Raw genomic sequence first — 27698 nt, forward strand, 5'->3', positions numbered from 1 at the left:
CTCGGTGGCTAGAGCCACTGGCACTGCTCCTCCGGCCTCATGATCTGAGGTGCCCCTCTCAACCCCACTCCCACATCCGGGCAGGCATCCATTCAAGATCCCTGCTGAAAGACGTCTATTAACACTCCGCTAAACATCCTCTGATTCCGCTTATCTGCCCCGTGTTTTCCCACTCGTGGGACACTTTCAGAAGTTCATCCCATCAATGTAAGGACATTATCCACATTACAGACAGTGCTTGATACGCAGAATTAATCGTTTTTATTTTGTTGGTAATGTTTTTCCCCTGGTTTTCTATTATTGGTGCTAACTGCTAACGACTACAAACAAAATACAAAATAACCATGTTCTCATAAGAAAATGAGAATTCTTGTCAAATCTATAACATATATCATATAAATAACATTTTATTAAGACCATTTTAATAGTAGCCCAGATAGCAGGAGAGCATGTGAAAACCATTTAATCATTTGTTAATGTTAATGCATCAATATTTCCTGTAGCTCAGTAGTTAGAGCGTGGCACTAGCAACGCCAAGGTCATGTGTTCGATCCAAGGGATTGCACATACTCAGAAACAAATGTATAGTATAATGCAATGTAAGTCACGTCAGATAAAAGCGTCTGCCAAATGCATAAATGTAAATATCACTTTTGCACCCGCAAATAATGTTGAAAAATGTTTGAAATTTCAACAAATCACCATTATTGTGAAAATGGGCTACTATAAATGTTTTAAAAGAGTTGTACCTTAACATAGTACAACATAAAATATAGATTTACATATTTACTGAGTGCTACAGTGTGATAAGTAGAAAAACATTTCTAAGAGTGTATGCTGTCTTCTCCTGCCCCAACCCCTAGTGCCTTTTTGTTTTGTTTCGGCCACTGCCCCTCCAAATGTCTGTGCACGGCCCTGATTTGGAAGGTGTCAATGAGTGCGTTTACATGCACAAAATAAATGGATATCTATCAAAAATCAGCTTAAAAAGAAGCCTGTTTTCACGTGTTTACATGCATAGTAAAAAAACGCGTTTACATGGAAGTTTGAGACTTGCCGGTGTTCTGTCAATTTATGCTACCCTGTCAAATTTTGCTACCTCCATACAAAACAGGACTAACCCCTCCCCCAACCCTTACACCTAAATTACCCCTCCCCCAACCCAATCACAACAGGAGGGTAGTAAAATTCTATGGGTAGCATAAATTGACAGAACACAGGGGTTTCTCGCGTGCAGTGACGTCATCGTCACGTCATCGATAGTCTGTTTAGTAATACGCCCTTTTCACATGACGTCACGCATCTTCCGTTCTGCCGCGAAGCAGTGTATCATTACTTCCGCTAGCACTCCAGTTCATAAGGTGGCGGTAATGCACCTATAAGTTGATTTGCCAACCGTCAGTAAAACTCAAGAAGAAGTTACTTCCGCTAGCGCCTCAGAATGGAGTTTACCAAGTGGCTTGCACATCTGCCACAAATACGTCTAGATGATGTACAACGGCTTGCAGACTAATTTTCGCTAACGACAAGATCAAAGCTAGAGAAAGCATACAAATTCTTCGTTGAACAGTACCTGTTTGATTATGAAGGTAAGTGTTTTGTTTTCTTTTTGTGTTAGCGAAGGTGCTAGGATCTTCTTCTTTTCCTTTCGGCTGTTCCCTTCAGGGGTCGCCACAGCGAATCATCTGCCTCCATCTCGCCCTATCCCCTGCATCCTCTTCTCTCAGACCGACTACCTTCATGTCCTCCTTCACTACATCCATAAACCTCCTCTTTGGTCTTCCTCTTGGCCTCCTGCCTGGCAGCTCTAACCTCAGCATCCTTTTACCGATATATTCACTCTCCCTCCTCTGAACATGTCCAAACCATCTCAACCTGGCCTCTCTAACTTTGTCTCCAAAACATCTCACATGTGCTGTCCCTCTGATGTACTCATTCCTGATCCTATCCATCCTCGTCACTCCCAAAGAGAACCTCAACATCTTCAGCTCTGCTACCTCTAACTCTTCCTCCTGTCTTTTCCTCAGTGCAACTGTCTCCAAACCATACAACATCGCTGGTCTCACTACTGCCCTGTACACCTTTCCTTTCATTCTTGCTGGTACTCTTTTATCACACAACAGACCTGACACTTTTCTCCACCCATTCCAACCTGCCTGCACACGCTTCTTCACCTCTTTTCCACACTCCCCATTACTCTGGACTGTTGACCCTAAGTACTTAAAATCCTGCACCTTCTTTACCTCTTCTCCCTGTAACCTCACTGTTCCACTTGAATCCCTCTCATTCACACACATGTATTCTGTCTTGCTGCGACTAACCTTCATTCCTCTTCTCTCCAGAGCAAACCTCCACCTCTCTAGACTTTCCTCCACCTGCTCCCTGCTCTCACTACAGATCACAATATCATCCGCAAACATCATAGTCCATGGAGATTCCTGTCTGACCTCATCTGTCAGCCTGTCCATCACCACCGCAAACAAGAAGGGGCTCAGAGCCGATCCTTGATGCAGTCCCACCTTCACCGTGAACTCCTCTGTCACACCAACCGCACACCTTACCACTGTCCTACTGCTCTCATACATATCCTGCACCACTCTAACATACTTCTCTGCCACTCCAGACCTCCTCATACAATACCACAGCTCCTCTCTTGGCACCCTGTCATACGCTTTCTCTAAATCTACAAAGACACAATGCAGCTCTTTCTGACCCTCTCTGTACTTCTCCATCAACCTTCTCAAAGCAAATATCGCATCTGTAGTGCTCTTTCTTGGCATGAAACCATACTGCTGCTCACAAATGCTCACTTCTCCCCTTAGCCTTGCTTCCACTACTCTTTCCCACAACTTCATTGTATGGCTCATCAGCTTAATACCTCTGTAGTTTCCACAACTCTGCACATCTCCCTTGTTCTTAAAAATCGGCACCAAAACATTTCTCCTCCATTCCTCAGGCATCCTCTCACTCTCTAAGACCTCGTTGAACAACCTAGTTAAAAACTCTACTGCCATCTCTCCTAGACACTTCCATACCTCCACTGGTATGTCATCCAGACCAACCGCCTTTCCTCTCTTCATCCTCTTCAAAGCTCTCCTAACTTCACCCTTGCTAATCCTTTCTACTTCCTGCTCAACAATATTTGCCTCTACTACTCTTCTCTCCCTGCCATTTTCCTCATTCATCAGTTCCTCAAAGTACTCCTTCCATCTTTCCCTCACCCTCCTGTCACCTGTTAACACATTTCCATCTCTATCTTTAATCACTCTAACCTGCTGCACATCCTTTCCATCTCTATCCCTCTGCCTCGCCAACCGATACAAATCCCTCTCACCATCCTTACTATCTAACCTTGCATACATATCCTCATAAGCTTTCTGTTTGGCCTTTGCAACCTCTATCTTAACCTCACGCTGCATCTCCCTATATTCCTGTCTACTTTCCTCCGTCCTCTCACTGTCCCACTTCTTCCTAGCTAACCTCTTCCTCTGGATACTCTCCTGAACTTCCTCATTCCACCACCAAGTCTCCTTGTCTTCTTTTCTCCTTCCAGATGATACACCTAGCACCTTCCTACCTGTCTCCCTGATCACTTTGGCTGTAGTAGTCCAGTCATCTGGAAGCACCTCCTGTCCACCTAAAGCCTGTCTCAACTCTTCCCTGAAAACAACACGGCACTCTTCCTTTTCCAACTTCCACCACTTTGTCTTCTGCTCTGCCTTTGCTCTCTTCATCTTCCTCACCACCAGAGTCATCTTACACACCACCATCCTATGCTGTCTAGCTACACTCTCTCCTACCACTACTTTGCAATCGCTAATCTCCATCAGATTACAGCGTCTACATAAAATATAGTCCACCTGTGTGCTCCTGCCACCACTCTTATACACTCACCTAAAGGATTATTAGGAACACCTGTTCAATTTCTCATTAATGCAATTATCTAATCAACCAATCACATGGCAGTTGCTTCAATGCATTTAGGGGTGTGGTCCTGGTCAAGACAATCTCCTGAACTCCAAACTGAATGTCAGAATGGGAAAGAAAGGTGATTTAAGCAATTTTGAGCGTGGCATGGTTGTTGGTGCCAGACGGGCCGGTCTGAGTATTTCACAATCTGCTCAGTTACTGGGATTTTCACGCACAACCATTTCTAGGGTTTACAAAGAATGGTGTGAAAAGGGAAAAACATCCAGTATGCGGCAGTCCTGTGGGCGAAAATGCCTTGTTGATGCTAGAGGTCAGAGGAGAATGGGCCGACTGATTCAAGCTGATAGAAGAGCAACTTTGACTGAAATAACCACTCGTTACAACCGAGGTATGCAGCAAAGCATTTGTGAAGCCACAACACGCACAACCTTGAGGCAGATGGGCTACAACAGCAGAAGACCCCACCGGGTACCACTCATCTCCACTACAAATAGGAAAAAGAGGCTACAATTTGCACGAGCTCACCAAAATTGGACAGTTGAAGACTGGAAAAATGTTGCCTGGTCTGATGAGTCTCGATTTCTGTTGAGACATTCAAATGGTAGAGTCAGAATTTGGCGTAAACAGAATGAGAACATGGATCCATCATGCCTTGTTACCACTGTGCAGGCTGGTGGTGGTGGTGTAATGGTGTGGGGGATGTTTTCTTGGCACACTTTAGGCCCCTTAGTGCCAATTGGGCATCGTTTAAATGCCACGGCCTACCTGAGCATTGTTTCTGACCATGTCCATCCCTTTATGACCACCATGTACCCATCCTCTAATGGCTACTTCCAGCAGGATAATGCACCATGTCACAAAGCTCGAATCATTTCAAATTGGTTTCTTGAACATGACAATGAGTTCACTGTACTAGAATGGCCCCCACAGTCACCAGATCTCAACCCGATAGAACATCTTTGGGATGTGGTGGAACGGGAGCTTCGTGCCCTGGATGTGCATCCCACAAATCTCCATCAACTGCAAGATGCTATCCTATCAATATGGGCCAACATTTCTAAAGAATGCTTTCAGCACCTTGTTGAATCAATGCCACGTAGAATTAAGGCAGTTCTGAAGGCGAAAGGGGGTCAAACACCGTATTAGTATGGTGTTCCTAATAATCCTTTAGGTGAGTGTATGTCACCCTGTGTTCCTGCCTCTTCTGAAAGTACGTGTTCACCACAGCCATCTCCATACTTTTAGCAAAGTCTACCAACCTCTGTCCTTCTGGGTTCCTTTCCTGAAGACCAAACCTGCCCATCACTTCCTCATCCCCACTATTCCCTTCACCAACATGTCCATTAAAGTCTGCGCCTATCACCACTCTCTCACCTCTGGGAACACTCTGCATCACTTCCTCAAACTCGCTCCAGAATCTGTCTTTCTCCTCTTGCTCACAACCTACTTGTGGAGCATAAGCACTGACAACATTCAACATCACCCCTTCAATTTCTAGCTTCAGACTCATCAACCTATCTGACACTCTCTTTACCTCCAGAACATTCTTCACACACTCCTCCTTCAGGATCACTCCTACTCCATTTCTCTTCCTGTCCGCACCATGATAAAACAGTTTAAACCCCGCTCCAATGCTTCTAGCCTTGCTCCCTTTCCACCTGGTCTCCTGGACACACAGAATGTCGACTTTCCTCCTCTGCATCATATCTACCAGCTCTCTGCCTTTACCTGTCAACGTACCAACATTCAAAGTCCCTACTTTCAGTCTGAAACTCCTGCCTTTCCTCTTCTCTCTCTGCCTACGGACACGCCTTCCTCCTCTAACACACCTTTCTCCTCTCCTTTGACCAACAGTAGCCCAATTTCCACCAGTGCCCTGTAAGTCAACGGCACCGATGGCGGTCGTTGTTAACCCGGGCCCCGACCGATCCGGTATGGAAGTCATGTTAGTGATTCGCATATTTGATTTGGCAAAAGTTTTATGTCGGATGCCCTTCCTGACACAACCCTCTCTATTTATCCGGGCTTGGGACCGGCACAAAAAGTACACTGGCTTGTGACCTCCTGTGGCTAGATTAGCGAAGGTGCTAGGATAAGTACTTGAATACGTGTTCTGTCAGTTTTTTTCTCACTGTTGTTAAATTCCAGCGCGACGGCAAAACGGAAGTTCTTTTTCTTCTTGTTTGTTGCAAGACGGATGTTATGATACACTGCTTTGCAAAAAAGGCGGAAGTTAAGTGACGTCATTGTGAAAAGGGCGTATTAAAAATGCAGCGGGAGAACGGTCAGAAGCTGTATTTTTATATCTCTTCTCATATCCGCAATACCTGCATAAGCAACAATAGTTCTTCATTTTGACGTTTCTACATAAACTGCATGATTCGAGAGCGGGCTTTTATACGTTATTTTACTATTACTTCCGTTTAGGACTTTTACTACTGCGCTTTCAGACATGCGCACATAAACAAAACTGAGAGAAAACCGGTAAAGGCGTTTACATGCAGCGCGAAATCGGAGTAACGGGCAGAAAACTACCTCTGCCGAGCGGGTTTTGCTTACGCCGTTTATAAGCTTTCCCGATAAAAGAAACCCGTTTTACGCGTTTACATGACCTTACATATATCAGCTTATTAAGCATAATCGGCGTAAGACTGTGCATGTAAACGCGCTCATGATATTAATTAGACGACCGTTAAAAGGCGGAGATGTGAAACTGTTCAGCTGTAATTTCAGTTTTATTAGCGGATGTATAGATTTCACATCTGAAAGAGAGGCGTTACGTTACACACGTCTTTGTGCGTACGTTCATTCTATGAATCACATGTAGGGGGAGAGTGGGGTAAGATGAGCCAGTGGGTAAGTTGATCCACCCACTGTGTCTCAGCGACTGGTCACTTTTGTTGTCATTTGACCATGCATTTTGGAATCACCCGTTATTTCTGCCAGAATGTGAAAATGTGAAGCACATGGGAGAATCGGACAGCATAAAGTGACTTTAAAAGCTGTTTTTGGCTTGTCAACGTACAATTTTTGCATATCAGCTGTAATGGCTGGTACATCAAAGCAAATGTATCCAGGTCTAAAAATATTTATGATGCATGTTGGTGATTTACCAACATATAAAACCATGCAAATGATCTGGCTAAATAGTAGCCTGAATTTGTAATCTAGCTAGTTTTTTCCAAAGTGGCAGCTATGGGGCAAGGTGAGCTCCATCCTGTGGGTTAAATTGAGCAAGTGTTCAATTTCTAAATTTTAAACCTGTATAATTTCAATGAAATATCACATAACTTTCTAGTTTGTCATGTTTAGTATAGGCTACTGAGTTTATGGACAATGTACACCAAAGTACACTTATATTCTCTGATTAAGAAAAGCATTCTACACCGGATTTTACTCATAAAGTATATTGTATATCTTTCCAACTTAATTCACCAATGGCCTAACCTGTTTGGCATTAAAAAGCACTGTATAATGCCAAGAATCTACAACAGACATAGTGAGAGCAGAAATTAAATTATTTTTAGTCAACAAACTCTCCGTTTAGTCTGTTTTTGGAAGGTAACAACTTTGGTGTTTCACAAGACAAGTTATTTCAGAAATGCAAACCGAAAGATATTGCAGATTAAAGATATTGAAATGTAAAGTGTATTTGGTTATTTTTTGTTTAAGTTAGCTTAAAAAAAACAACTATTAGTATTCGTGAGGGGAAATAATTTTTTAGAAGATAAATCTTTAAAAACGGGGTATTTATTCAAATTCAGTTGCATGCTCAGTATATCCCCATATGGTTCAACTTACCCCCTGACTTGGATCAACTTACCCCTATCATGGGGCAAACTGAGCCACAGGAGAACTTTTTTATAAGAAGCCATATTTTTAAAACCATATGTCATAGATGTGTTCTAATAATTTAGATTGATAGGAAACATCCTGAAATTAGATTTAATACTTTTTTGCATGTATGCCTCATTTTGTTTCATCTTGAGAACCACGTAAGTAAAAAATGGCTCATCTTACCACACTCTCCCGCTACGCAATTTGAGAAATGATCGTAATATCAAATTTAGCACGGTTTCTATGCAACATTTTATAAAATAGGCGCTAGGACATTTATATGAGACCTCTCAATACCAAAATTACAACATCAAATGTCTATGGGACCAAAACTCACTTTATTTTTTGTTTTTATTTATTTGTTGACAGGTTCTGGTCAGTGATGTGTACAACAATCCGTTGAATGGTCAAACAGTGTATCTCACTGCAAATTATGATTCCAAAAGTATGAATGTGATACTCTCAACAGACAGCAACGGTACAGCTCACTTCTCTTTAGACACGACAGATTGGTCAAGTCAACCTGCTTATTTACAGGTTGGTGCTGTTTTTTCAACCATTATATAGTTGTATAACTTTGATGTGCAGTAGAAGGATGTGTGTCATTCATTTATTTATTGATTCATTCATTCATTTACATTAGGCTCGCCACATTGAGGATAAACCCCAGAATGGTTTCTGGCCAGTATCAAGATATTATAATGGAGGCAGTCTCTGGTTAAGGCCGTTCTACTCCAAAAGCAAAAGTTTTCTAAAGTTAATTTTGACTCCAAACCCATTGAGCTGTGCGGGCAATGCAAATGTGGAGACCAGTTACATAATTCAGGGCAGTGCACTGAAAAAGGGACAGAAAACACTGGATGTCTTCTACATGGTATGTTTAGAAAACTCACATTTTACATTTATGTTTAACACTGTCCTTTGGATGAGATTAAACCAAGGTCCTGACTCTCTGTTGTCATTAAAATCCCATGGCACTTCTCGTAAAGAGCATCCCCGGTGTTATGGCCAAATTCCCTCATCTATCATGGCCTCCTAATAATCCCCATCCAGTGAATTGGCTCTATCACTCTCTCTCCTCTCCACCTAGCTGTGTGGTGAGCGCACTGGCGCCATTGTACTGTGGCTGCCATCACTACACATCACTAAGTGGATGCTACATACTGATTGATGCTACAAACAAATGTGTTGTGGTATTTCATAAATTTCACACAACATTCTTTCACCTTGTGTGTTCCAGGTCTTTTCCAAAGGCAGTATGGCTAAAAATGGCCGTGCCTCTGTCAACGTGCAGTATGGAAAAGGTAGAAAATAGATATCACAGAAAACACCCGATAATTATTGAACTGTTGTATGTTCTAAGAGCCTCATTTGCTTTCATTGACCGGTTGCTCGCAAATGTTCTCCTCTTCATTACAGAAAACAAAGGCAAATTGGCGTTCACATTAAAAAAGACTATAGCCCTGTCTCCATTCGCCCAGGTGGTGGTGTACACAGTTCTTCCCAACAGAGAAACAGTAGCAGACAGTTGGAACTTCCCCAGTGAACAATGCTTTTCGGACAAGGTCAATTAAAACCAATAAGTAATAGGTCCATTGATCAGAGTGTACTGCTGTTGAGGCTGAGCTCAATTCTGCCTTTGTATGTTACACTTAACAGACAGATAATCTTAAAAATACAATATTTCTTGATTGATGTGCTGTTCTATTTGATATTGCAGTGTCAATTCATCCTGTGTATTACATTGAAATCTGTAGGCTTTTGGAATGTTACCAGTCCAAATGTTGGTGGATTACTCATATCAAGTCTGGGAATATAATGACGATCCCTGTATACCTGGAGACAGGAATCCAGTTGACCCCCCAGTGGTGACGATGGGAAGACGCTTGCTCTTTTATTACCCTTATTACAGTGAAAATGATGCATACAGTGCCTTTAAAGTAAGATCTTTTATTTCCACTTTAAACACCTCCTGTTTCAGTAGTGGTTAGTTTATCATTATATTCACTATCCGTTTAAAATAATGCTTGCTTCTAGGCAATTGGAGTCAAAATCGCCACCAACTCTGATGTGAAAGACCCTGTTTACTGTCATGATTTGATGGTGAGGCCAGCTATAGGTAAGTTACTTGATCTTTGTTTTTAGAATTTGATACTTGCTTTCCTAATATCTATCTGCTCAAACTTTTGTAGCAGGTGCAGGTACTGTTCAACCCAATGCACTAAGAGAAGACGTGGCAATTAATGGTCCATCTGTGTCAAAAACTGTTCAGAATACAATCCGCAAGTTCCTTCCGGAAACTTGGATATGGGATCTTGTGCCTATGGGGTGTGTATAGCTTATTCCCTTTTATAATACAAATAAATAATTACTCATGCAATTAGTAAAAGAATATAGCAGTAAGCAGCGATATGGGGCCAAGCGCCTGAAGGTGCCGCGAGCAAAAAATGAGAGCAAAAAAGGCAGAAAGAGAACATGCATGAAAACGGACAGGTTGAGAAGAATAGATGAGAACAAAGTCAAAGCCGCATAATTTACGTATAAGTACGGAACATGCCCACAGCCGGATTCGAACCACTGACCCCAAAGACTAGTGACTTAGTGAGTCTCACCACAGAGCTGACATCCCACAACCAGGCTGCTGAGCAAAACTGATAGAGGTGTAAGTAGCGATATGCAACAATAACCAAAATTGCAGCTATGACAGCGCACAGCCACAAGAACAATATGTATATGAAAAACGTAAAAAATTTTATGAAACGTGAAAATATGTTTAAAAAACCGAGATATACATACATACACGTTATATATACAAACAACACATGTGCCTCTCGGGATTGAAACCCCACGACTTTGCGGTCTCGAGGCATGCGCTTTATTAGGTTGAGCCACTCAGTTGACATTGTGCACCCTGCCTGCCGAGGACTGCTTTAAGAGCTTCAAGCATTGACATAGGCCAATCCCCGAAGGGGCTAAATTGAGAGTGTAGAGCAAAAGTAACACAACACGTTGTGACCTGCTTGACCCAACTTTGCAGAGGTATTTCTAAAAAAAAAACATGGGATTCGAACCCACAACCTCAGAGACTTGAGGCTTGTGCATTATTAGGTTGTACCACTAAGTTGAACTTCTTGACCCAGGATCCTGAGGAGAGCTTTCAGAGGTTCAAACAATAAAGCAAAAATAACAGAAATACAATGTACAAGAGAATATAATTTTTGTATAGTAATTCACAACGCGTTACATACAGTCAAAATAGTTAAATACGAGAAAGAGACAATGTCACAGGCACAGTCAACTTTGCAGAGGTATTTCTCAAATAATTGCCCCAGAAATCAAAACTCAGTTCGGCCATTTCTGTGCGGCTCGGTCCAAAGATCATACGAGCTGGGCTTTGAAAAAAATAGACCACATTTGTCAAATGAGCAGTGACAAAAACGTTTTTCATATGCTTTACAATAAGTTAATAACTGAATGTTAGAAAATGACAAATGAGGCATCAATGAGAAATAATGACTGTCAGAAAACAAATTTCAGATAAAGCGTTCAAGAGTTATAAGCAATTATATAAAAAGTGTTATATCTCATGAACGCTAGGTGGGGCTGTCTTGAAACTTAACATGTACATCCAGGACTGTACTTCAATGGCGCGTACCAGATATGGTTGGTGCAGATATATCATACAGTTCAAAAGATATTTACGATTTATGACCAAATTCAAAATGGTGGACAGGCCGTTGGTCCAATCGTGACAGAATCATAATCATACGATCCGGCATGACAAAAGGAACCTGTAGAGACCGAGATCACAATTTTCTGACAAACATATCCAAAATTACGAACAAATCTTGCGACCCATGGGCGGCGCTGTGCCCAAGTTTGGCACAGACCCCCAGTCCAAGGTGTCGATGAAGCATACAAAGTTTCGTACCGCTAGATCGAAGAAAGTCCGAGATACAGCATCATGTCTGTGCGGCTCAGTCCAAAGATCATCTGAGCCGATTTTCATGACAATTGAGCACAATTTTTACGACTAGTAGTGAAAAAACGCAATACTGTACTTTTCAATATTGCTTCTGTAATGGGTGGAGCCTTAATGTAGCGCACTCAATGCGAAGAGCTTGACGAGTGGAATGACATCTATGAAGTCACATCCATGAAGAATGACATCCTCTTGAAGGGTTCAAAAGTTACAGCTGTTTGAAAAGTGAATTTTTGAACTGCTGGTGGTGCTATAGAGTGAGTGCTAGAGACCCCATACTTGGTCACATGACTGTTGAGGACCACCACTACGAGTGTGTCAAGTTTCATCTTTCCTATGTACGGTTCATAGGGCTGCCATAGACTCCCATTGGGGAAGAATAACAATAATATTACCAACAGAAGCAGTAGTCCTAAATATGTTTTATTCATTAGGAAGTCTGGATCTGTTACAATTAAAAAGACTGTTCCTGACACCATCACTAAATGGGCAACAGATGATTTCTGCACATCATTTATTGCTATAGGAGTGGCAGGGCAGCCACTCACCGTCAGTGTCCCTTACTCTGTTATCCGTGGAGAAGAGCTCACCCTCAAAGCTACTGTATTAAACTACCTTTCCAAATGTTTTAAGGTGAGGCACTAATATTTCTACATTTATGTGTCTTATTTGTCACACAGTAATTTTGCAAGTGTTTGTTGCAAGCACAGTTGTTTTCTTCAGTCTGCCACTGGACAGATCTCTGTGTCTTGTCATATAGGTGAAGGTCACACTGGGAAGTTCAAATGAGTTCTCAGTTCTTCCTTGTAAAGACTGCAATTATACTCGATGTGTTTGTGCAGGAGAGACCAAAACCTTTGAGTGGATTATTAAAGCCTCTGTTCTGGGTAAGTCAAATACATTGACTATATCAGCACAACAGAAATGTGATTTTATGTTCTTTCCTGCAATTTGGTTGCACCATGCATGTTTGTTATTGACAAGATTGTCAGTATACATTTTCTATAAATGCTGCTATGCTGTCCATCATTCTCTGGAAGGTTGCTGGGGCTCCATGTAACCCAGACAGCAGCACCTGGTACTGCCAGTGTTCCGAGGGGGTTTTGAAGGCCGTTTTCTCTCAGGACGTGGGGGACAACGGTACCTGCCAGTACCCCTTGGTGAGGTCTAGGGTGGATATGAACCGGGCCTTCCCGAGACAGTCTAGGAGTTTGTCCACTCGGGGTATGGGGTATCCGTCCAAACTGGAGACTTAATTTAGTCGCTTGAAGTCGTTACAGTAGCGGAGAGTGCCGTCGGGTTTGGGAACCATGACGATGGGGCTGGACCAGGGGCTGCGGAGGGCTCGATCACCTTAAGCTCCTTCATCCGGTCAATCTCTTCCTCTATAGCCAACCAACGAGCTTCCGGGACCCGGTAGGGCCGCTGCCGGACCACGACTCCGGGGGGGGTGCGGATCTTGTGGTGGATGACCTTCGTCCGCCCGGGCCTCTCGCAGAACACATCCTTGAACTGACGGACCAGGGCATTGAGGTCGGTCTTCTGCACGGGGGACAGCTGTTCTCAAATTCGCACCACTGGGGGTTCCTTCTCTGCGAAACCGGCCATCTGCGCCGAGGTTGTCACCCACCTCTTTAGGAGATTCACGTGGTACAGCTGTTCCACCCGGCGTCGTCCCAGCTGACGGACTCGGTAGTTGACTGGCCTGACCCTCTCGACGATGGTATGGCCGTGGTCCCTTGTGGAGGCCTGGGGCACCTCCTGGATGCCAAAAAGCACGTATGGCTGCATCAGATCCCAGTCGCGCCCGTCCTCTGCCACCACGCGTCGGAGCATCCTCTTGAGGGTTTGATTGAATCGTTCCACTAAACCGTCCGTCTGGGGGTGGAAGACCGAAGTCTGTAGCTGTTTTACCTTGACAAGGTGACAGAGGTCCGCCATCAACCGGGACATAAACGGTGTCCCCTGGTCCGTCAGGACCTCGGAGGGGATGCCTACCCGGCTGAAGAGGAGGAAGAGCTCCTTGGCTATGGTCTTTGCCGTGGCCTTTCTCAGGGGAAGTGCCTCAGGGTACCGGGTGGCGTAGTCCACGATGACGAGGATGTGCTCATGGCCATGGGCAGACTTCGGCAGTGGGTCTACCAGGTCCATCCCAATACGCTCGAAAGGCACCTCAATGATGGGCAGAGGGATGAGAGGGCTGGGGGGAGGTCGATTCGGCGAGGTCTTTTGGCAGGTGGGACAACTCTGGCAGAACCGTTTGACATCGCCGTCGAGTCCTGGACAGAGGAACCGGTAGCGTATGCGCTGTGCTGTGTTGGTGGCCTCCAGGTGTCCGGCCAGAGGATGGGCGTGGGCTAACTCAAGTATGGTGGTTGTCTTCATTTTCAGGACCACCAACAGTCGTTTTTCCTCCCCCCTCCTCTGGGCGACACAGTAGAGCAGACCATTTTGTACTGCGAAGTATGGGAGCGGGTGAGGTGCGGGCTGTCGGACTTCCTCGTCAACTATTCGGACTTGGGTCCAGCCGGTCATCTTCCCTTTGCTCCCTCCCAAATGAGCTCGGTCTCGCCGGGCGGCGTCGGCGGCTCCCCTCTCCCGCCAGCTGCACCGCATGGGCCAACAGCTGGTCGAACCCCGGCCAATCTCTTCCCAGGAGGACCGGAACGGGTAAGTCGTGCACTATTCCTACGCCCCAAAGGCCAGGACCCGGGTTTAGCAGTGATGGTGACTCTGGTGATGGTCAGGCTGGGACACTGCGGGTATCTCCGTGTACGCCCGTGATTGGAATCGGCAGTTTTCCTCGTGGCCAGGGCCGAACCACTGTGGGTTGCACCAGAGTCACCGAGCTCCCACAGTCTAGCGTCGCGGTGACCGGTTTCCCGTCGCACGACGCAGCCGGCTAGCCAGGCCCGGGGTCCTGGGGAGGCGGGTTCCGTTGGCATTGGCATTGGCACTGTCTACCGGTCGTGAGTTGCCCTCCGGCTGTCACCATGTGGGGGCCACCCTCCGGGGCGAGACCGTCACTCTCTCTCCCGCATCGCGGGCGGCTGCCGCCTCCGCCAACTCCACCGCTTCCACTAACTCCCGGTAGGTAGCGGGGTCCCTCATGCTCACTGGTCCCCGGAAGCGTCGAGGAAGGGCGTGCAGCAGGCGGTCGATGACCACCTTCTCGGCGACCGGTGAGGTGTGCGGCCTGGGCTCGGATCGGCACGGTTTCCTTGTACGTCCATTCATGGAACTGTTGGGTGGCGTTGACTGGGGTATACGCAGACTCGGGCGAGGATTTTCCTCTTCAATGTGTCGTAGTCCGCGTTTGACGGGGCCGGCATCGAGAAGTAAGCTCTTTGTGCTTCCCCGGTCAAGAACGGAGTCAGAATTTGCACCCACTCGGTCTTATCCCAAGCTTCCCGAACAGCAATCACCTCAAAAGTATGCAGATATGCCTCGATGTCGTCCAGGTTGCCGAGTTTGGTGAGGTGGTGGTGTGCTGACGCTTGGCCGTCGGGTAAGGGTATCCGGGCAGCGGCGGCTTCCGCCACACGTCCGATGGTTTGTTCCATCCGGTCAGTCGTGGCCTAATGGTTAGAGAGTTGGACTCGTGACCAGAAGGTTGCCGGTTCGATTCCCAGGGCCGGCGGGTAATGACTGAGGTCTACTTGCTCCCCAGCGGGTAATGACGAGTCTACTTGCGCTGCAGTGATAGCTGCCCACTGCTCCGGGTGTACGTGTGTTCACCACTTGCTGTGCGTGTGTTCACTACTCTCTGGATGGATTAAAAGCAGAGGTCACATTTCGGGTATGGGTCACCATATCTGACTAATGGTCACTTCACTTCCTGTCGGATAGCGAGCTGAACATTTGCTGGCGAGTGGTAATCTCGGCCAGCCGGCAAATGATCTTTTCCATCTCGTCTGATCCGAGGGGGAGAGAGAGAGCGCGATTCCCTAGGATGTAAAGAACACAGAGAGTTACGGGGTTTTGTAAACTGTGGTTTCGTTTCATGTCAGTGCGCCCGCATTCTCCACCAGTTGTGGCGAGCAAGACATGAAACAAACACACTTGCGAGTTTTTAAAGCCAAGGAGGGTGGTTTATTTGCAAAGCATTACGTGAAGAAAGTTGCAGAGTGTCAGTATGGGGGAAAACAGCTTGTGCAGTTTCTTCCGGGTGCTCTGTGCTTGCGGTGAGGGATCAGCAGTTTGCTGCAGTTTCGTCTGCTGGTCGTCAGGCACTCGTATCTTAAAAAGAGAGAGAAACACGGACAGGATCAACATACAAGTTGTGTGTGGAGTCGTAGCTCACCCTCTCTCTTCTCCCGCTTTTATCCTGTCTGGGAACGAGCCGCAGGTGCTGACGACCGGCAGGTGTTCGGGATGATTGTCTCCGTATCCATGGCGACGCTGATTGGGACAGGGGCGACTCGCCACACTCCTGAAGGCAGCGATATCGCAGTGCCACGGGAAACTCAATAGGCCTGGGATAGCCGGGGGCCCATCCTCCAGCAGAGGGCCTGACAGGGCCTGGTAGAGGCTCAACACGTGCCCTCCCACTTCCGACATGCACCGCAAGTTTGTGAGAGACCCGTGCCAAAATGACTCATAGATGACCTGATTACCCGTCGTTCAGGTGAATTCCTATACTTGAGCTAGTTACTTCCATACGTAGTGACTCCCCCCTCTCGCGTGGTCCCGTATGATGTATTTCTCACTCTACGGTTCCCCTGTTAGTGAACCTGTGAGCTCCCCCCGGACATCTCCACCTCTTGTCTGTGCTCCCCTTGGTTGGGGCCCCGCACAGCTTGTTCCCATGAGTTCTCCCCCACTAGTGAGACCATGCAGGTATATCCATATGGATGTATATCCACATGGCATGCTTCCTCAGCAAAGGGAGTAGCACTTCCCAGTGTCCCTAATGGGCACAAAACCTGAATGAATGGGCATGGCATCTTCCTTTATACCCGTATGTACTGAGAGGAGATTGGCATGCGGATGCCATTCGCCAAGTTCATTGGCCTTTTGAAATTTATGATCAGAGCTGATATGTTCTCAAGTTCAAACCCAATTCTGTCTTGACACAACATCTCGTTCCCTCCATCAGGAAACAGAGGTTACAGTCGTAACCGAGACAATTTAGTCCAACATGGAAATTCCACACTGGTCATTTAAAGAGTAATGTTTAAACTAGGATTTATACATCCCCATGATTAAATCATATGTTTTACCTTTTAATTTAACATTTACAGTTCTGTAAATTAAGTATACGCAGGTAAGGCATTTTGATTTAATTGTGTGTATATTCAAGGAAAGGTGAGTGTTGCTGTGAGAGCTGATGGCGTGGAGACTCATTCTTGTGGAATGGAGGGGCGTGAGGAGGAGGTGACAGGGCCAGAAAGACCCCATTTTGACACTGTGGTACAGTTGTTTCTGGTGGAGGTGAGCCATACTACAGCCATTAACCCACGATATTATTCAGAATTCAGCTTCCTGGTTTAACTTTTTGTTGGTTAGTGCTGCTTCCGTTCTAGTCTAACTTGCTGACTAGCACACAGTAAAAACTACACTTAAAAACTTTATTTAAAAGCTGCCTTAAATTTTTAAGTGAAATCAAATTAGCTTTACAAGTCACTTAAATGTAAATGATAATAAACTGACTAAGTTTATTGAAATACAACTACATTTTTAAGTCAGTTTAATATCATTTAAATTCAATTGACTTGTAAAGCCAATTTGATTTAACTTTAATAACTACATTTTTAAAACGAAATAGGTGAAACTTTTTACGGGGCAAAGCCATTCTGTTGTCCAGAATCTTAGTAAAAAAGTAATTAAATATTTAGTAATCAATAAAAAATATTCAAATGTCCTTTTTTGTTTGGCACAGTAATAACTTAAGTTGCTATTTTATTTGTCAGGCGGACGGAGTTCAACAGATAATCACTCAGAATGAGCTCATCTGTTTAACAGGTCGGTGACATTGTTCTGTCACTTTAAAGAATGTTCCAGGTCCATTACAACTTAAACACCATTGACATCATGTGGCATACCATCCAATACCACAGAAATAATTTGATCCGTCCCTCAGTTTGTAAAAACAAACCAAAATTGCACAAGCAGAAGTTTGTCTACTTTGAATCAAACTCCCACCTCCAAATGGATGATATGCAACCACAAATATTTAAACATTGAACTCCACATAATAACAATATAAATGTACTAAAATACAAGCTGCATATTTTAAACCTTCTGAAATTGTCTTATATTGTGTGTAACAGTGACGCTTAAGCTGTTTTGAGCAAGGAAATATTTATTTATACGGGTTTGGAAGTCAGCCGGTCATCCTCACCGTATTGAATACAAAGCAAGAGAGACGTACCATTGACTTGTAATTATATTTCTCTTAGGCAACCGAGTGAACACAACTGTCTCTCTTAAACTCCCTGAAGTTGTTGTCAAGGATTCTGCCAAATGCTTTGTCACTGTTCTGGGTGAGTTTGAAGAAATATAAATGTGTATAAATATGATGTGCATTGTGTATGTATAAAGTATTAATGAATATCCACCCTCTCAATGAAAGCATGGCTACTACTCCTATTTACTGTATGGACCTCAGGATGAGTAGAAATGATCTGCTTCTGACTCCACAGGTGATCTGATCAGTCATGCTTTAAAAAACATCGCTGATCTGTTGCGGATGCCTTATGGCTGTGGAGAGCAGAACATGCTGAACTTTGCACCCAATATTTACATCCTTCAGTACTTGGAGAGCAGTGGACAGCTCACTCCTGAGATTTTGGCACGAGCTAAAACCTTTCTGGAGACTGGTGAGAAAAACTATAATACTGTTGTTCTCTGTTTAGAGAGAGTATAATAATGCATCTTACCATCGCCACAACATTTTGGTGGACAGAAAAGTGGCCAAAACCATTTCAGTGATGTTTAGTTACTGTATATTGTGCTCGGCATTTTAGATTTTAAATTCAATATTACTATTGCTTATATTAGGCTTTGCCTTTCAAATCCCAATACTAAACAGTCAATCAGAATAAAAAACGTACACTGAAGGAACTTTAAATTGACTAAACTGACTATGTCATGCTTTTTTTCTTGCAGGCTACCAAACACAGCTGAAACACAAACATTATGATGGATCTTACAGCGCTTTTGGAAACAGTGATTCTTCTGGGCACACCTGGTCAGTGTGATAACAAACAACTGTATTACAGCTGTATCGCATTTTCATATGACTAACTTGCAAATTATGATAGTTTTTGACAAGCACTTTTTATTGCACGTTTTCAGGTTAACTGCATATGTGATGAAGATTTTCGGAGGGGCAAAGAAGTATGTGTTTGTAGATGAAACAAACATCGACCAGGCGAAGAATTGGTTAGCTCAGCGCCAACAGAAGAATGGGTGCTTTAAAACAGTGGGCGTCCTCTACCACAATGAAATGAAGGTAAAAACAGGATAAACCTGAAGTATATGAACTAGTAAACATTCATACCTGCAGGGTTGTTGGTCTGTTTGTTAATTGCGTGCTAATCATATTATGGAACATATTATGGAAATATGTGTCTGTTTTAATGTAAAGAATAGCTACTGTATAGGACATTAAGGACATTTTTAGGTACAACAGGTTGCTTATATTCATTGTACTTTAATATTGTATATCACTCAATGTTGCTGTTTGTAATGTCTCTCTGCCTTGTTTCTTCTTTCACAGGGTGGTGTCAGTGATGATGTCACTCTCACCGCATACATCGTAGCAGCTCTGCTAGAATTGGGCATGAAAACATCGGTGAGTAAAGACATTCCCTGTGTTCCATTCGGAAGAGCTCATCCCTATGATCTATGCCCTTTAAGAAGGGTGTAGGGGACCAAAGAAGAGCCCTGCTGTGTCATCCTCCCGTGCCAATAAAGAGGCTCTGTCGCCATGCAAATAATCATGGGGACGCAAAGTGTCTATCAGTTGTACCGTTCAAAATCCTTCATTCCAAAGGGCCCTTTGAAGTGGCCAGTTATGAGCACTTTGGTTTTGATTGTTTTCACTCTGAAGTGCCCTATCGGAGGGCAGAATATCCCATCTGAAATACACAGGCCGTAACAGTCTAAGTAATCGTAGAAGTCCAGGGCCTGTGTCATACCAAATGTGTGTGCCCATTTTAACAAGTAACCGTATTCATACTGGTTGCATTTATAGTGGGGCGTGGCTTACCTGCAAATACTGTATAGATTCATCCCTCCTGTTTGTGTCTATTTTGTTGGGTGTGAACAAAAATATAAAGAAAGTTCTAACCACAGGAACACAACATTTTCTATACGTTAAATCTGACTGAATCCAGATTATTTAAATACTTTAGGTTTTGGGTTCTGTGTAAAGTAGACTTCGTAAAACATGAAAACTGTTGGTCTTTGAATATGTGCATGGTGACAGGCTTCATTAGTGGGCTTGGCTATACACATTGTTTACATGTGTTGTGTGACATAGGCCTGACTTTATAAAGACAACTCAATTAACAAAGAGAACTGATTGCATTCATTTAAATATTTTGTTTGCTTTATAAGGATCCCATGGTGAAGAAAGGACTTGTTTGTCTGAAGGAAGCTTCCAGCAATGTTAACAACATGTACTTCACTGCCCTGGCCTCTTACACATTCACTCTTGCTGGAGACCAAGAGATGAGACAGAAACTCATCTCCAACTTGGACAATCGAGTCAAGAGAGAAGGTGCCATTCAGCTCTGAATTTAAAACAGAAAAGTAAAATATTTCTCGAGTGAAAAACTGGTGATAGAATGTTGAGGTTGAGTATATGAAGAGTTTGGTTCCAAAATGAGATAACTCCGTTTTTCCCCCCCCCAAAATTATGTTTTTTTTATTGTGCATTCCAATTACTATCAATCAAACTGCAGTTGTTTGTTTTGATTTAAGCCATAATAACTCAAATAATACAGCTAACTAACACAATAAAAACATGATAACGTAATAAAAAACATGGAGTTATCTCATTTTGGAACAAAACATTTCATATTCAAAATGTTTAAAATGATTTAAAGTAATTTCTCATTTTTTGTTTTAGCAAACAATATTAGAAATACATACTGAAACTGAAGCAGAAGTGTAAATGCAAAAAAAGAAAACATTGTTTTTTTTTTAGATTTTTTATAAAGATTTTATAATTTCCTGACAAAGTATGTCCAATAACATACAGTATTTATACACAAATAGTTGCAGTGCTAGCACAGAATGTCCTGAATCAAAAAATTCTCATTGGGTCATAGAAATACCAATGCCAAGGACCCATGCAATCTAAAAAAAGTGTTTTACTGTACGGTTTAACTTTATTTCATGAGCTCCTTGAAAAAAAATGATTAAACTGGTGTATCATGAAATTTATATTATTATATATTTATATTCCTACTTTGTTAATGCATTTACATAGTTTTAGCTGAAAATAATAAAAACGAATAAGAATATTTAGTTTCTTAAAAAATACTCCTCAGTCTTATGAACTCTTGTCATTGTCATTTAAGGGGATGGCCGATATTGGACTCAGGAAAATAATGGCCAAAGAACAAGCTCTTTAGAGGTAGAGATGAGTTCATACGTGTTGTTGGCGCTTCTTTCTGGACCAACACTGCCATCATTTAAGCTGGACTATTCTGCTACCATAGTGCGCTGGCTGGCCAAGAGGCAAAATGCCTATGGAGGTTTCTCCTCTACTCAGGTACAGTAATGTTATTTCAAGGCACTTCATTCATGGCGAACGGTACAACTTTTAAAACAAAAAGGGCAATATTTATATAATATATATGTAAGTATGCAGAGATGGGCACAAATACATCAAAAAGTATTTAGTTACAAATTACAAATACTTACTCATAAAATGTATTTAAATAAAATACAAAATACTGCTGTGAAAAAAATATTAAATTAAAATACAAGTAATTTGTATTTTAAAGTAACACGTTAATATCATACGCCGATCAGTCTGCGTGCAGCCTCGGAATAAGTCAAACGTGCTTAATAACAGACAGGTCTGACTCGGTTGAAAAAACAATCAAATCTTCTAATTCAGCTAGTGGGTGGGTTACCCCGCGCTTTGACGCTCATCCAGATGCACTATGATCGTCTGTATATTAGCATTTACAAGAACAACATTAATGTTGTGTCCTTAAATGAACACAAAATGTGTTGTTTTTAACACGACTGTTTTTAGAGTGTATAGCGTTAAAAGCAAACTGCATAGTATGTTTTATAGACAAATGACAGGTGTACATCTACATCTTCTCTCAGACAAAAAGATGATTAAACTGATTTCACTGGAAACAGTCAGGTATGCATGTAGAATCACTTTAAATCTAGCAATGAATGTCTATCTGTTTTTCTACAGCACATCAATAACTTCTACATTTTTAAAGGTATTAAAGGTATCCTTAAATATGCCTTAAAATATTATCTTCTTAAATATTTTCAGCAATTTAAAGGGATACTTCACCCAATAATTAAAATTCTGTCATCATTTACTCACTCTCAGATTGATCCAAACCTGTATAAATTTCTAGAGATTCTAAAGATATTTGGAAGAATGTCAGATCTCATTCCCCATTGACTCCCATAGTATTTATTTCCCCTACTATGGCAGTAAAGGGAAATGAGATGTGAAGTATCCTTTAATGGAATGAAAGATCACCAAAGTCTAGAACAGGGTTCTTTACTGTTTAATAAAATTAATTGTAATAATATTTTTTTATATGTGTGTTCTGCTTGCATTTGCTGTGCCACGGGCTGTTTAGCTCAAATTATTATTGATAGCTCAAATTTTATTACATTTTTCAGTATCAAAATTTGCCCCACCACTTTCGGAACAGTGGTGCCACAACTGCCTGGTGAAGTTATTGTAGGCAAGAATAAAATGACATATTTGAAAAAGTATTTTAAAATACAAAATACAGTCTCAAAGTATTTAATTACAAATTACATTTGACTTTTTTTGTTAAGGGAAATACAAATGACAAAATACTCAAAAGTAATTAAATACGTGTTTCAAATACATTAAAATACTACCCATCTGTGTAAGTATGTTACTTTGACAAAGTGTAATTGGCTTCATCGCTCTCTATGAACAGGACACTGTGGTGGCCCTCCAGGCACTCGCTAAATACAGTGCTGCCACCTACAGTCCAACAGGAACTGTTGTTGTCAGTGTGACCTCCCCTTCAAACCAGAAATACAACTTCATTGTCAACCAAAGAAACCGACTGCTTTACCAGGAGAGACAGCTGCAGCCACCTACAGGAAACTTCACACTCGCTACAGGAGGCCAGGGCTGTGTGTTTGTGCAGGTTAGTAAGATTTAGCTCTTTTGATGAGCATCATAAGAACTTAAAGATACAGTTCACTCAAAAATGAGAATTCTTTCATAATTGACTCACCCTCACACCATCCCAAATGTACAGTATATGATGGAATTTCTTCAGTTGAACTCGAACAAACAATTTCATTAAAATGCCGATATTTTAATGTGGGATCCAAAATGTTGACGATCCAAAACTCACAAACATCCATTTGCCTCAATTGGATTAATAAATGTCTTCAGAAGAGAAAAAAATAGAGATAAGAAAGCATACTATCACTAAATGTAAGGAATTTAGTGGAAGTCAACTTCAGAGTCATAACTAGTTATATAATATTTCATCACAAGATCATTTTCTTTTTTGTGTGAACTATTCCTTTAACAGCTAAATGTGGCTTAGGACATGACATTATTACTGTGTTATCTTCCTCAGTTTGCTTTGCACTACAGTGTTCTGCCCTCTGCCAGCACCATGGCCTTCAGCATCATAACAGATGCAACTTCAACTTGTAACAGCAGACAGTACTACACTGTTACATTAGCTCTTAATGTCAGGTGAGCAGCTTTACTTCATTCATGAAAGTAGCCCTCGTGAGTTTAGAATATGTAATTTTTTTGTTTCATAAATCATTTTGTTTAATAAATAATTAAAGAAATTAAAACAATTTTGTCACAAATAATTACAGTCGCAGAAAAAATTTCAGACCATTTCAAAGACCATTTTCAGTTTTTCTGAATTTACTATTTGTAGATTTGAGTTTTATTTTGGTTTATTCAAAATTTTATTTTGTTTTGTTGTATTAGATATTGTTAGTGAACTACTAACAATATTTCTCCCAAATTTCAAATAAACATATTGTTTCTATTTGCATTTATTTGCAAAAAATAAAAACTGGAGAAACATGTGAAAAAACATCATTTTTTTCAGGCCTCAAATACTGCAAAGAAAACATGTTCATATGCACTTTTATGCAATACAACAGTACTGTATATTTTGTACTTGTATTATTTTTTGTATGTGATAACCTCTAGCACAGTTTTCATGTGTCTTGTCGTGTTGTCAGACTTCCACATTGCTGTTGGATGACTGTATTTCACTCCTGAGGTTTGATTTTATTGAAATTCAACAGCTGGAATGACCACAATACATGTAGATATGCTGATTAAATTAAAATTTGGAATGTCTCTTAAAGTTTTATAAATATGTCACATCCAACAGCAAAGTGAAAGACTGACATTATGACAAGACACACAAAAAACTGTTAATTTTTTTTGTAAATGTACAAATATTACTGTTGTATTGCTTAAAAGTTACTATGAACTTGCTTTCTTTACAGTATTTGAGGTCTGAAAAAACACAAAGCATCTTTTCTGTTATTTTGACCTGTTTATCAGTTTTCATTTTCTGCAAATAAATAAACAGAAGCAACCTTTTTATTTGAAATTTGGGAGAAATAATGTTAGCAGTTTACAGATTTTTTTATTTTAAAAAATAAATATGTATTTATATATTTAATATTCTGAGGGTCTGGGGGAAACCAAATTTCAATTCTGTCTGTGTCCTGTACATATAGCAGAATTGACAATAAAGTTTGACATTGACTGACTTTGACTATAGGTACACCTTGCCAGTACCGGGTTGAACGTTTATTGACATGATAGCATCACGCAGTTGCTACAGATTTGTCGTCCATGATACGAATCTCCCGTTCCACCACATCCCAAACGTGCTCTACTGGATTGAGATCTAGTGACTGTGGAAGCCATTGAAGTAAAGTGAGCATGTTCAAGAAACCAGTTTGAGATGATTTGAGCTTCGTGACATGGTGCATTATCCTGCTGGAAGTAGCCATCAGAAGATGGGTAGACTGTGGTCATAAAGGGATGGACATTAAACAATACTCAGTTGGTACTAAGTGGCCCAACGTTTGCCAAGAAAACATTTGGTGATTACACCATCACCACCACCAGCCTGAAGCATTGATACAAGGCAGGATGGATCCATGGTTTCAAGTTGTTTATGTCAAATTCTGACCCTACCATCTGAATGTCACAGCTGAAATCGAGACTCATCAGACCAGGCAGTGTTTTTCCAGTCCAATTTGGGTGAGCCTGTGCGAATTCTGGCCTCAGTTTCCTGTTCTTAGCTGACAGGAGTGGCACCCGGTGTGGTCTGCATACCCTTATTTGTATCGAGTGGTTGGGTTACTGTTGCCTTATATGATCTCAAACCAGTCTGCCCTGCCCCTTCTCCTGACATCAACAAAGCATTTACGTCCACACAGATGCTGTTCAATGGATATTTTCTCTTTTTCGGACTATTCTCTGTAAACCCAAGAGATGGATGTGTGTGAAAATGACAGTAGATCAGCAGTTTTTGAAATACTCAGACCAGCCTCTCGCTCCAACAACTATGCCACTTTCAGAGTCACTTAAATCCCCTTTCTTCCCCATTCTGATGCTCGGTTTCCATAACCTAATGAGACTTTGTCTGCTGTTTATCACGTCACAATCACTTAACCAATATTGTGTTACAGGTATAATGGTCCACGAGAGGAGACTTACATGGTCATCATTAATGTGAAGCTTCTGTCTGGATTTGTACTGGATGACTTGTCTCTACAAGATGTGAGTGACACTTTCAGGCCTTCAGTCTTGTTTTGATCTCAAGCTCTGCAGCGTTTGGTATGTTCTCATTGGTCCCTCTGTGTCCATAGCTTCAGCAAGATTCCAGAATCAAACTTGTGGAGCAGAATGAAGGACATGTCATCTTGTATTTAGACCGGGTAAGTCTAAATGTAAATTAAAGTCCCTTGAGGGATTTTCAGCTTTTTAAAATGGATTTTCAGCATGAGAATAGAATTACTGTAAATGACATCAGGTGTCATTTTTTCTTGAAGATGAAAAAGAAGGAGGGGAAAACCTTTACCCTGGTGCTTTTGCAGACTGTAGTAGTGAAGAACCTGAAACCAGCTGTGGTGAAGGTCTACGATTATTACAAGACCGGTATGTCTTATTACATCACTTTTTTTTGTTGTTTTATTATTTTTTGAATTTCTATTTTAAATATTAATTAAATAATCAAATATTTAAATAAAAGGCATGAAAACAATGCTCAAACAGGTTGTTCATGTACCTTGAAAATAAACTATAAACTATTCATGTCAGGTTAATACATGTTTACATAATTATTTTAACAGTATTTATGTCTCAAGTAAAAAAAGAGATGTAGAGTTATTAACCCAGCAAAATCATGTCAGCGTCCCATAATATTATGGGGGAAATAATGCAAAGTTGATTATGCAATTTACATTTTTAACGGTAAAGAAATCCTGTTTTTCTAAATCCTGGTGACAATGATGTAGACAGCAAAAATGTGCTTTAAAAACCTAGAGCTTACCAAAATGCACAAAAAGTGACTGTTTTCTTTTTTTTAGGTGAAGGTGCTGTGAAGCAGTACACCTCCCCATGTGTCAAGTAATGTGTCAGTAAGTAATTGTTGACAGTTGTAAACATATTTACGTATAAAAATTCCGTTTGTCAATTTTTTTGAGAGCTCTTGAATTCCACATTTGTCTATGGCATTGAAATGTAAGCATTATGCTGTGGATTGTTAATAAAAATGTGTATAAATCACTAGAACATTGATCACTTTTAGATGACTTAGATGAAAGTGCTGTCGCTGGAGTATCGAAAGGTGTTATCCACCAGAGTGACTGTTCATTTCATCAGACATGCAAGATCAAAGACGGAATAAATACTGACACTTGATTTGTTCTTATATCTGCTGACTTTCTCACACTAAAATCAGAATATACTGATGACACATGTGTAGATGATCTGTAAATGATAATCAAAAGCCAGATCTGTGACCTCAAATGATTCACATGATGAAGATACTTAAATTGCTATTAAATAAAGAGTTTCTGCATCTACAACATGAGTCCCGTAGTTTTTGAATTTCCTTATAACACATAAATTGGCTGGGCTTTAAGCTGTTCCTTAGTAGTGCATCTGCCTTGAATGCAATGATTATAAATCACAATAAAAAATAATAATTTTACTTCAAAACTAGAAAATTCAGTCCTAATTGTTGGCTCTTAAAGGTCTGTCAACTTAACAAAGGGGTTAACTAAATATATTTACATTTATTTTAAATGTTGCATTCAAAGAGGCTGGTGTTCTGTAGCAGATCCGATAAATGGTTCGAATAGTTAGTTCAGCAGTGTAAGTTTTAAGATTCCCTCGTCAACACATTAAAGTTACTTTAAACATTATCCTTGCTATGTTGTAACACCCAATATCTGTATACTGCTTTCCCCCTTGGGTCTTTGAAAGTAGCACAGACAATATCGGCATAAAGCCAAACAGCGTTTAGACGTTTGATACTCCCTTCTTAGCAGCAGAATTTAACTTTTAAAATGCCCGTTGACTTCAGTAATACAATGTTCGAACGCTAATTGAGAATATGCACCTACTGCTGCCCACTGAATAGGTGTCAGTTTCACAGCGTTCCAAGAATTACCAAATAATTTCAGGAAACCATCCCAAAAAATTGCATCAGCATGCAACGCTCTGCAGTGAGCCTTAAGT

The 27698-nt window shown here is 41.6% G+C and overlaps 1 protein-coding gene across 1 annotated transcript in view; it reads left to right on the forward strand.

Moving 5' to 3' along the window:
- Positions 1–27159, forward strand: part of LOC130564463 (alpha-2-macroglobulin-like protein 1) — a 58974-nt gene extending 31815 nt beyond the window's left edge. Inside the window, 22 exon segments of the mRNA XM_057350542.1 lie at positions 9008–9071; positions 9187–9332; positions 9525–9707; positions 9805–9856; positions 9963–10095; positions 12184–12382; positions 12510–12636; positions 17052–17182; positions 17662–17713; positions 18151–18234; positions 18394–18570; positions 18860–18941; positions 19049–19205; positions 19473–19547; positions 20315–20477; positions 21283–21476; positions 22879–23094; positions 23539–23660; positions 25643–25733; positions 25823–25891; positions 26006–26111; positions 26543–27159. Coding sequence (XP_057206525.1) covers positions 9008–9071; positions 9187–9332; positions 9525–9707; positions 9805–9856; positions 9963–10095; positions 12184–12382; positions 12510–12636; positions 17052–17182; positions 17662–17713; positions 18151–18234; positions 18394–18570; positions 18860–18941; positions 19049–19205; positions 19473–19547; positions 20315–20477; positions 21283–21476; positions 22879–23094; positions 23539–23660; positions 25643–25733; positions 25823–25891; positions 26006–26111; positions 26543–26586 — 2667 coding nt within the window. The 3' untranslated portion in view covers positions 26587–27159.
- The last annotated feature ends 539 nt before the right edge of the window (positions 27160–27698 follow it).

This window comes from Triplophysa rosa, linkage group LG14 (genome assembly GCF_024868665.1).
Source record: "Triplophysa rosa linkage group LG14, Trosa_1v2, whole genome shotgun sequence".
Lineage (NCBI taxonomy): Eukaryota > Metazoa > Chordata > Actinopteri > Cypriniformes > Nemacheilidae > Triplophysa > Triplophysa rosa.